The sequence below is a fragment of the Lathamus discolor genome, chromosome Z, assembly GCF_037157495.1.
Source record: "Lathamus discolor isolate bLatDis1 chromosome Z, bLatDis1.hap1, whole genome shotgun sequence".
Classification (NCBI taxonomy): Eukaryota; Metazoa; Chordata; class Aves; order Psittaciformes; family Psittacidae; genus Lathamus; species Lathamus discolor.
This window is the reverse complement of record NC_088909.1, coordinates 97,939,844-97,951,866: the sequence shown is the minus strand read 5'-3', so window position 1 is coordinate 97,951,866 and position 12,023 is coordinate 97,939,844. Positions and strand designations below refer to the sequence as shown.

General features: G+C 39.7%; 1 protein-coding gene across 5 annotated transcripts in view; it reads right to left on the bottom strand.

Annotated features, from left to right (window-relative positions):
• CPLANE1 (ciliogenesis and planar polarity effector complex subunit 1) overlaps positions 1-12,023 on the bottom strand; it is a 65,972-nt gene that overhangs the window by 45,521 nt on the left and 8,428 nt on the right. For all 5 annotated transcript variants that reach the window (XM_065661790.1, XM_065661791.1, XM_065661792.1 and 2 more), the window contains exons 11-16: positions 9,400-9,552; positions 7,365-8,125; positions 4,242-4,426; positions 2,557-2,637; positions 1,555-1,719; positions 685-858 (exon numbers count right to left, since the gene is read on the bottom strand). In XM_065661790.1, coding sequence (XP_065517862.1) covers positions 685-858; positions 1,555-1,719; positions 2,557-2,637; positions 4,242-4,426; positions 7,365-8,125; positions 9,400-9,552 — 1,519 coding nt within the window. The remainder of the gene's footprint in view (positions 1-684; positions 859-1,554; positions 1,720-2,556; positions 2,638-4,241; positions 4,427-7,364; positions 8,126-9,399; positions 9,553-12,023) is intronic.

Sequence of the window (12,023 nt, the reverse complement as noted above, 5' to 3'; positions counted from 1 at the left end):
GCCCCAGGCAGCATGGCTTTATAAAAGGCATGTCCTGCTTGATTAACCTCATCTCCTTCTATGATAAGGTGAGCCACTCAGTTGATGACAGAAAGGCTGTGGATGTTGTGTACACAGACTTCAGTAAAGCCTTTGAAAGCATTTCCCACAGCACTCTCCTGGATAAACTGGCTGCTCATGGCTTGGATGGGTGTATGGTTCACTGGGTAAAAAAAAAAAAAGCCCAGCTGGATGGCTGAGCCCAGAGAGTGGTGGTAAATGAAGCTGGTGGCTGGTCATAACTGGTATTGCCAGGGCTCAGTACTGGGGCCAGTTCTGTTTTACTGTCATTATCAATGATCTGGACAAGGTTTAGTGGTGGACTTGTCAGTGCTAGGTTAACACTCAGACTTCATGTTCTTAAAAAGTTTTTTCCAACTTGAATGATTCTATGATTCCATTCTACAGATGACATAATAGTTTGATGTGTGCAACTGAATTAACACCAAAAATATTTTCAATAATGAAGAGCTGCAAAACATTAATACCATACACAGGCACACACATTCCTCACCAAAAATTTACAATGAACGGTGGTGAAATAAATCATCAAGTTAAAACATAACAGACAGCATTGATGTATATGAAAAAAAAAAAAAAAGAAGAGTTAAGCACAGCAAGTTAAACTGCTTTTAGAGAAAATACCTTGCTTGATGTGAAGTGGATGCAGGATGTCTACATTGTGTGGGGGAAAGATATAGAGCAGCTGATTTGTGAAATAAGCAGCCATGAATCGTGCCATGGACTGAATTACAGCCATCGCAGTTTCAGTATGAACATCTGTTACCATCCATAGTTCCTGCTGAAAATACTTGGTATCTAAAAAAAACCAGACATCAAATTAAAACATTATAGAAATTATTTTAATTTTGAATGCTTCTTGACAAGCTTTCAGGACTTAGAGAGCTAATTACACGTTATATTAATATTATAATACTTTTATACTATGCTGTTAATGACGAGAGCTGGACTTCTAGTACTTAAATTTAGATCAGTGACGAGTCAAATATCTTTAAATTTGGAAATACAGATATCATACTCTGACTCAGCAGAGAAAAAAAATATACAAGCATCTGCAAAAGAAAACAAAGCACAACACATCAGCCATCAATTTAGGACTATAAATATGTCCAAATATAAATATGAAATATTTATATTTCAATATAAATGAATAATATAAATTGAAATATAAATATAAAATGAAATCAGATAATTTAATCCTTATTTTTCTTATCCAAAGTATTTCCTTGAGCAGATTTAAATCTAAGAACATTTAATGGGCCATGATTTCACTGTTAATTATACAATTAAAAGTTGTCTGAACACTACAGGGGCAGCTGAAAGAACATCTGAGGATCAGAAAAAGATCTTTAAAGTCACTGAAAACAGACTTCAGTCCAGTATAAAGAAAAAAGTGTGCTGCCAAACGTGGCTGTGATGGCACAGAAACCAGATACTAGATAATTCAAACAGTATCAACGTACCTTATCACACTTTTATGCAATATAAACATACCAGAAAATTTTTCCATCTGACCCACTGTCAGCTGCGATCGCCTTAGAATCTCTCCTACCAGATGATCACAGAGTCCCTGAGCCTCACACAAGTTATACTGATACAGGTGGCAAAATAATATTGCAAGATAGTATCTACTCTGAAGAAAACATATTCTTTTTCCCCCTGGATTAAAACAAACAAAAAAAAAAAATCAAAAAAACCCCAAAAAAGTAACAAGCACAAAAACAGACACAGCACATTTGAAAATACAAGTTCTTCCCTGTCCAGAAACAAATCTATGTATATATACTCTGAAAAGTAGCAATCAGCACCAGCTATTTTTGGAGATAGAATCCTTCTACAGCCTCTAAGTTACTAGCGAGTTAACGTTCATTGACAAGTTTTACTTCTGGATATTTGGCAGTTTTCAGACAATACAGTGTATAATTGTTCCAGGAGAGCTTGAAAGCCTAGTCTTCAAAGAAGGAATGCCTAAATGACAATGAAATTGCTTAGACATCCACCAGGCTTCCAGTATCCTGAATTCTGCATGAGGTACTCCTCATTATAATAACCAGCAAAAAGCATTTCTCATGATGTAAAGGAATACACTCTGGAATATCTGTTTCAAATTACCTTCTAAATCAATTCCTGCTACAAATTATTTTGTTTCTCCCCAAACACTAAAAACCTACGTTTTTACAGATCCTAAGGGAATTATTTTTGTTATCTGCTTTTCATTGTCTCCTTCTTGCTCAGAGGTATATCTAGAGGTTTTCTGTACCACATAGCTCATAATCATAAGAAAACTGATAATAAAATAGAAATGCACGGAATTTTACCAGGGAACAATCAGACCTACTTTTTGCCTTGTCTCTGTTTAAATCTGAGCTTAATTTCATACATATGTCATTTATGTGTCTTGCCCCCTTCTTTTGAAGGGCAGAGAGTCATAAATAACTATATAAAGTGATTCTACAACTTAATGCCTCCACATCCGAAAAAGAATGTATCCCTTACCTTTACCCTTGATTTCACAAAGAGATCTTTTCCAAATGTCCAGAGATTCTCTGTATGAGCCTAAAAGGAACTTCTCCTCACCTACAGAAGTCACACATGTAACAAATTAAAAGTGCTACACAGTTAGTTTTACACGTGCAAACACACATGCATTTACCTCAGTATTACCGATTTATGAAAAGCACAATGAAATATGTGAGTCTCCAGCAAATTTCTGTTCTCAGAGCTAAATCTGTGTTGAACATCTGAATGAAGCTGACTTTCAATACCCCTCCCCTGCCTTTTATTTAATTGCTAAATCATTATGGGAAAAAAAAAGATGTTATAATCACTCCTACAAGGCTTTCAGTAATTAAGTTTGTTTGTTTGTTTAGATTAAACAAGGTTATAAACGTTACCTATACTTACAAACTTCAGCATTCAACACCTGCAACAGTTTATAATAGTCTATATGGAAAAGCATTTCATCTTATGTTTTCATTTTTCCTATGATGTGGAAGATATTTTTTCATTATAAAAAGTAGTTCTAAAATTATTTAGCAAGTTGAATACATGTATTCTTTTTCAGTGTAAAAGCACTTTCAAACAACAGGTCTGAGGACTGTTAACATTTAGAGAAATGAAATGTGTATCTCTCCACCTCTATGCTTATTCCACTTTTTAATACATTGGTCAACTCCTCAATACTTTGACAGAAAGCTAACTGTAAAAGAGTAGAGCTCCTGAGCAAAGGAGAAGGTGAAAAAAAACCCAACCCAACCTGACAACCAAACCAAAGCAGACAGCACTACTGCAGAAGAAAAGCCAAGGACAAATTTGCCACTCTCCTGCTTATCAGCAGCTAGCCAGTGCAGGTATTGGCTGGCCCACCAGCATATGTGTTACTCTAGCTCATCCATAAACCATACTGTACCTATTTGGAAAACTGAATGTAAACAAAGAACATAACAAATGGGTAGAAAGCTCCATGTGTTGTTAGGATGAATGAAAGAGACACAAATCAGCTAATGTATGGAGTGATGTAGAAAGAGAAGATAATGGTAACATATAATAGAGAGACAGAGAGAGATCAAGAATATGGAGAGGAAACAATTTCTGTGGGAGACATAAATAGGAAGCGAGGCTTATTAGTGTCGAAGGGAAAGCAAGACAGAGCATAGGACAGTTAGGTGTAGGAAATTAGCCTACAATCATGCACCATCTGCAAAATAAAGATACAGGATTAAGTATAGTACATTGCCATGCTGAATTAGATGCTTAGTTGAGACTGACTACATTCACATACATGACATGCTCATGCCAGTGGTGATCACATGATGTGAACAGGACTTCTGCACAGAAATTCCTTAAGAGACACATTGTATTGCCCATCTACTTCAGAGGAAATAACACAGTGCAAGATATCAGAATTCAGATCCTGTGTTCAGATTCTCTAGGACATGATTCAAAGCAAACTAAAGTCACTACAGTCTTCTTATTCAGCTCAAGATTATAATACAATCCACAGGTGTACTAGGACATGAAGTAGAGAGAGAGAGTTTCAATCAGAATTTTAAGAAAAGTCTCACTCGTAACTTTTCTTGAACCTGGTGGTTACTGATTGTCCTTAAGTTTGACCTAATTTTCCTGTTATTCGGTTAACCATACAACTACCTAATATCTGTAGTTCTTTCCAAAGTACTAACCAGCTACAGAATTAATCTTCAGATGTCGTTCTAAGGTCACTCCTGAAGACTGGAGGGTGGCTTGTATATGACATAAAAGCGATGAGGCAACAGACTCTTCTTCTACATTCCTGTTAACTTTTCTCTTCAGCTGCACCTGATACCAAACCACCTTCTTATACAATAATCGCCATAGAACCACCAACCTGTAGTTAAGAAAATCATCAAAAATTAACAGTTACTTATATAAATCCTTTTTATTTTCTTATGTTCTGCGTTATGTATCTCCAAACTAGATTTTATTTTATGCTAGCAACAACTTTCTTGATTTCAATGAAGGGGAAAAAACTAAACACTTTCTGCTTCTGTTTTCGTATTTTGACCAACAAACACTGATTCTCCCGAACTTGCATAAAAGCAGCAATCTATGTCAAGCACTGAAACACACCCCAAAATAACCCCTTGCTATCTAAAATGTGGGGAGATTAAATAACCTAGATAAACCTCAAAACACATATCAGTGTCTTTTCAAACAAGACTGATTAAAAACACAATGAAAGTACAACACAGAAAAGCAAAGACAGGGAAACAAAAAACTGCAGAGCGTGTTTTTAGGGCTTGCAAGTCCCCGATGCCCAGCACAATGCTATTAGATGTACCAGCTCAGATATGTAATAAGCTTACTAATACAAGCAAATATACATTGCCAGGGACTTCAAAAAGCTCACACAAATCTGCAACACGCCTGCAGCTTCTTCTCTAGCATTACTGCTTTCACTATTTACACACGCATACTCAATCAAATTCACAGTGCTCAGTACCTGAAGCACAAATAATCTAAAGTGTGGATTATCTTCTCAGAGAACACTGAAATTTGCCTATCAAATTCACAATGAGCACAGTATTTTAAGCTTATTTAAAAAAATAAATGTTACTGCAGTAAGATTAAATTTGTGAGTTTCTTCTCACAAATTTAGGTTCTCAAGGTTTTCAATCTTCTTAGATTCTCAATCTCTGGGAAGGAACATCTTGCTCCTATGTTAACACACTTGGATTAATCTGAGTTCTGCAACAGAAAAACACACCAGTGATACTAATGTACTTTCCAAACAGTTGGATAGCACACTTCAGTTTAAGCTTCTTTCAATTTTATGTATCTACAAAGAAGAAATATCTCCACTGATTTAATAAAGTTTTCACACAGTGGGGTTTTACTTTTTGCTCCAAGACTCCATAATCAAGTCCAAACTTTGCTGACTAAACTGACATTGCAGATATATTGCATATGAGCAGCCTCTTGGGTCCACAGTTTGGAACTGCTACACGGGAAAGAGCAGAATGAGCAAGGGGCAGTAAAAGCTTTTGAAACTTAATACCTGGATTGATGCTGCACTACCACACCAGGTGTGAGCTGTTAATCCTCCAATTATCTCTGAACTGATTGGCAGTAATTAGTTAAATCAACATAACAACTATATTCAACCATAGACCTAAACCCTATCTGCATGCTTTAGTAGATTACCACACTTTTTCTATAGAGTATGACACAGAAAAGAAACAAAACGATGTTGTAATTACTACATTATTGAAAAATAAAAATGTTGTTCCAACAGAAAGAATCATAGAATCATTTAGGCTGGAAAGAACCTTCAACATCATTGAGTCCAACCATTAACAAAACACTGCCAAGTGCATCACTAAACCACGTCCCTAAGTACAATATCTACATGTCTTGAAATACCTCCAGGGATGGTGACTCTATCACTTCTGTGGGAAGCATGTGTCAGTGCTTAACAACCCTTCTTGTGGAGAAATGTTTCCTAATACCCCATCTAAACCTTCCCTGGTGCAGCTTGTGGCCGTTACCTCTTGTTCTATCACTTGTCACTTGGAGAAAACACCAACCCCCACGTCACTCAATCTCCTTTCAGGTAGCTGGAGAGAGCAATAAGGCCCCCCGAGCCTTTTTCTCCACACAAAACAAGCCAAATTCCCTCAGCCATTCCTCATCACACTTGTGCTCCAGACCCTTCACCAGCTTTGTTGCCCTCCTCTGGACCCACAACCACACCTCAATGTCTCTCTTGTAGTGAGGGGCCAAGAACTGAACACAGGATTCAAGGTGCAGCCTCACCAGTGCCCAGTGCAGGGGGATAATCACCACCTTGGCCCTGCTGCCACACTTGCTGATATAGGCCAGGATAACAGTGGCCTTCTCGGCTGCCTGGGCCCAATTCAGCTCTGTCAATTAGCACCCCCAAGTCTTTTTCCGACGAGCAGCTTTCCACCCACTCTTCCCCCAGCCTGTAGCGCTACACGGCATTGTTGTGGCCCAGGTGCAGGACCTGGCACTGATGCTTGTTGAGCCTTATACAACTGACCTTGGCCCACTGATGCAACCAGTCCAGGTCAGTCCATAGAGCCTTCCTACTCTGCAGCAGGCCAACATTCTTACCCAATGTGGTGTGTCACCCACAAACTTACTGAGGGGGTGCACTCAATCTCCTTGTCCAGATCACAGAATCCCAAGGGTTGGAAGGGACCTCAAAAGATCATCTAGTCCAACCCCCTTGCAAGAGCAGGGTAACCTAGGGTACATCACACAGGAACTTGTCCAGGCGGGCCTTGAATATCTCCAACATAGGAGACTCCACAACCCCCCCGGGCAACCTGTTCCAGTGCTGTCACTCTCACAGTAAAAAAGTTTATCCCGATGGTCACATGGAACCTCCTATGCTCCAGTTAGAAGAAGATCACTGCTAAAAATAATATGCAGAACTGTCCCCAATCCTGAGTCTGGAGGGACACTACTGACCAGTCACCAACTAGATGTAACACCATTCACCACCACCCTTCGGGCTTGGCCACACAGCCAGTCTTTTACCCGGCAAACTGTATACACATCCAAGCCATGAGCAGCCAGTTTCTCCAGGAGAATGCTGTGAGAAATGCTGTCAGAGGCTTTACTGAGGTCTGGGTACACAACATCCACAGCCTTTGTCTCATCCATTAAGTGGTCCACCTTGTCATAGAAGGTGGTGAGGTTAGTCAAGCAGGATGTGCCTTTTATAAAGCCATGCTGCCTGGGCTGGATCATCTGTTTGTCCTGTACAATTTTTTTCCCCACATAAAGATCATTCGTACCTTTTTTCTGTTTTTGCGTCATGGTTTACTGCTCGAGGAGGCTCTCTAAGCAGAGATTTCAGTGAGCTGAATTGCTGAGTAGTACCCTCATCAAGAACTAGGAAAACAGGCACAGTGAGGGAGTCAAGTTCTATGAGACTATCACCATGAGGAGATGAAAAAAAATTCTCATACTGTAGTACACACACATTACTTAAAGTGTGAGAAACCATTTTCAAAAGACAGAAACATGCCAGAAGGTTTTTTGAGAACAACTGATCTTGTTGCTGTATAAGCATCAGTTTTAAAGTTTGTAGTGTCAGCTTTGTCACATGCCCAGTTGGACTGGCTCTTGAATGCCAGCATAAGATTGTTAAAAACTGCTGAAAATATTTTAGGACACAATGTATCCAGTGAGTATTCTCTGCAGACTTGTTTAAAGATGCATCCTGGTGTAGCAGAGAGCATTTCACAAACTGAAGAATGTTGAAAAAATGTATAATGCAATTCACTATGTAGTTCAGCATCTTATCTTTCTCTTCTACATTTTTTGAAATCCCTATCTGCCATGCAGCAAGAAGGTTTTTCTGAATGGAATATAGTTCCACTGACAGCTTATCTTTCTCTTCAGTATTGTCTTTTGCATGGATAGTATCAAACACTGATGCAAATTCTAAGTGGTCTTGATCAGCTTTACTAACAAATGAATGGATTCTTCGGCTATAGAAGCTGGAAGGGCTATTGCAAAACTGCTTTTCATCATCCGATTCTTCTTCGTAATCCTAAATCAGACACACACAAAAAAAAAAACAACAAACAACAGCTTAATTCAAGTCTATTGAGAGAGACCATAGTCCGCGAGCATCACCACTAGTCAGTCCCACACATATAGTCTTTATTCGAAATTAATTTGCTTAATTGCCAGTAAGTTTCATTCACAGCAGTTTCATCTGGATCTCGAACTAAATGTGGCTATTTGGAACAGCTGCGCAGAAAGAAATTAAATTACCTAACAGCAACAACAAAATTACAAACACAGCAGTAGCTTTTATACCAGGAAGTGAAACCCTGCCTTTTATTAAGCACAGACCATGAGGAAGAGTTTTTGCTAGATACGATAAGATCTAAAATCCATTCAATGAAACCTCAGAAATGTCAATGAACAAAACAAAACCTGAAAGCAAGAAAAAGCATTGGGAAAGGCTGCACAGTGACTTGGATCACAGAAGCCAGAAAGGGGAAAGCTGGGGCTTTTCAGCCTGGAAAAGAGAAGGCTGTGTGGAGATGTCATAGCAGCCTTCCAGTATCTGAAGGGGGTCTACAAGGATGCTGAAGAGACACTCTTCATGAGGGACTATAGTGATAGGACAAGGGTGAATGGGTTTAAACTTAAGCAGGGGAGATTTAGGTTGGATGTAAGGAAGAAGCTCTTTACTGTGAAGGTGGTGAGGCACTGGAACAGGCTGTCCAAGGAAGCTGAGATGCTTCATCCCTGCGGTGTTCAAGGCCAGGTTGGACAGAGCCTTGAGGGACACGATCTAGTGCGAGGTGGCCCTGCCCATGCCAGGGGGTGGGAACTAGATAATCTTCTGGTTCTTTCCAACCTAAATCATTCTATGATTCTATGAAATTTTGGAACTGATGGAAGAATCCTCTAAAAATTGAGGATTAATATTTTATTTACTAAGGACAGTAATATTGTAGTTATACTTTAGAGCCTGAGTATATTTAGTGGTGTAATGTTACATTTTATTATAAAGTGAAGTTAAAGTATGAAAGAATAAACTCACGTACAAGAAGATTAGTACACATTTTCCAAAAAGTTAACACACTGCTAAGAGAAATGACGTTTGAAAAGGAAAAAAACAAGTTTCAGTTGAGAAAAATAACCATATCTCTTTAAAAAGATGAGACTTCTAACCAATACTGAATTAGTTCAAATACACGTAGTAAGAGAAAATATATTTGGAAAAAAAAAAATCTTTTCAGTTTTGAATCATTTAAAATCAAATCATATCATCTGCATAGCTTTAAGTGGAAAAATGCTATTAAGTACCAGTAAATCCATGGTTTTCTCTCCAGTTTCTGCTGTGTCCTCTTCAAGGAATTTCGGAATGGTGGAAAAGATGGAACTTCGGTTTTCAGCATGTTTCAAAAGACTAGTTTTTAACGACAACAATGATCGTAAACACAGTGGTCTCCCTTTAGACTAAAAGAAACAACAACATCACAAAACATATTACCTGTCTCTAGCAAGATCAAACCAGATACTTCCTACATAATACAAGGAAATTGTCTCTTCTGTAAAAATCTTCAGTTTAAAAGTCCCAGACAGAAAAAGAGAGAACAGATCAGCAGGCATATGTTGCACAGAAACAATCATTTGACCATGCTTCAGGAAGACAGAATTTTCTCAACACCAGACAACTTTACTCTCCTTCATGCTGAAAAGAATCTGCTTTCTTGATCACTGAAATGATCTTACAATTTTGCCAGTATGCAGGACTTCGTTGCCTTATTACTAGTAACATGTCTTTTTAACTTGTCAAACCCTTGCCTGCTCTTCTAGCTTATACATGAATACCATCATAACTCCCTTCTCCAAAAATCAGAAATACAAACTGAATAGGAAGAGAAGTTGTATTCCATCAGCAAATGAAAAAAATCTGAATTTAGTGTCTATTAGATCTTATGTGGTTGCCAACAGTTGCAGGACCTCTTTTTCCAAAGGTTTCCTGTCTCTCAAACTTAGGTCAAATTGAAGAGACAGAAAACCAAAAACCAAATACTTTAAGCAAGCTTTAGTTGACAACCTCAACTGAGGACCTAGTAGACACATGCACAGAGCACCATTGGGACTGTTACTGATCACGCTGAAACAGCAGCAGCCTAAGATAAAGTTTTATAGAATCCTATCTGAATCATTCTGAAAGGATAATTTAGAGTAGCATAATACCTGTCAGTGCTCTGAACGAACTCTATAGATACAGAAAAAACAATTTCTTTTACAGTTACAGAAAGAACATTTAGTGACAGTTAACACTGACCCCTCTACTACATTTTACTTAAACGTCATCCAAACAAAGGAATAAAATTTCAGGAAAAAGATGAGTATTGTTTTCCAGATCAACACTATTCTCAAAACAACTTTATAATTAAAAGGAATTCATACAAATATCAAAGTACATACAAGTACGTACAAGTATTAAGGAGATCATAAAGAAGGACTCTGGAGAACGTAAAGGACTACAGAGCCCCGGGAGAGGTGGTTAGGGGCTCTGGAGCTCAGATTGTCTTTTCAGGATTATCTTCTCCAGGATAAAAGGGAGAAACCTAAAAAGGCTAGGACTGTCCAGGTTAATAAATGATTAGAAGGGTGGTGCCATAGTCAGGGGCTTGGGTATTTAGAACATGGGACTCAATTTAGGAGGCCAGGTCTACTGGAAGCGGGTGGAGTTGATCTGACAATGAAGAGCGGTTTTGGTAGGAGGCTTGCCAGACTGATGTCTCTCCAATTTAGAGACAAGGATGTTGTATGGGACAGTGTCGAACACTTTGCACAAGTCCAGGGAGGTGACATCAACAGCTCTACCCCTGTCCATCAGTTCCACAGCCCCATCATAGAAGGCCACTGCTTGTCTCTAAATTGGAGAGACATCAATTTGATAGGTGGACCACTTGGTGGATAAAGAACTGGCTGGATGGCCACACACAAAGAGCTGTAGTCAATGGCTCAATGTCCAGCTGGAGACCAGTAATGAGTGGTGTCCCTCAGGGATTGGTGCTGGGACCAGTCTTGTGCAACATCTTTGTCAGTAACATGGATAGTGGGATTGAGTGCGCCCTCAGCAAGTTTGCTAACGACACCAAGCTGTGTGGTTCAGTTGATATGCTGGAGGGAAGGGATGCCATCCAGAGGTACCCTGACATGCTTGTGAGGTGGGCTGATGCCAACCTCATGAGGTTTAACCATGACAAGTGCAAGGTCCTACACCTGGGTCGGAGCAATCCCAGGCACAGCTACAGGTTGAGCAGAGAAGAGATTCAGAGCAGCCCTGCAGAGGACTTGGGGGTGTTGGTTGATGAGAAAACGAACATGAGCCGGCAGAATGTACTCACAGCCCAGAAAGCCAACGGTATCCTGGGCTGCATCAAAAGGAGCGTGACCAGCAGGTCGAAGGAGGTGATCCCGCCCCTCTACTCTGCTCTGCTCTCGTGAGACCTCAAAGTACTGTGTACAGTTCTGGTGTCCTCAACATAAAAAGGACATGGAACTGTTGGAGCAAGTCCAGAGGAGGGCCATGAGGACCATCAGCGGGCTGGAGCACCTCCCATATGAAGGTAGGCTGAGGAAGTTGGGGCTGTTCAGCCTGGAGAAGAGAAGGCTGCATGAAGACCTCTTAAGTAGCATTCCAGTATCTGAAGGGAGCTTATAATGTTGCTGGGGAGCAACTCCTCATTAGGGACTGTAGTGAAAGGACAATGGGTAACTGGTTAAAACTTAAAGAGGGGAAGTTTAGATTGGATATAAGGAGGAAGTTCTTTACTGTGAGGGTGGTGAGGCACTGGAGTGGGTTGCCCAAGGAAGCTGTGAATGCTCCACCCGCGGTGGTGTTCAAGGCCAGGCTGGACAAAGCCTTGGGTGGCACGGTTTAGTGCAAGGTGTCCCTGCCCATGGCA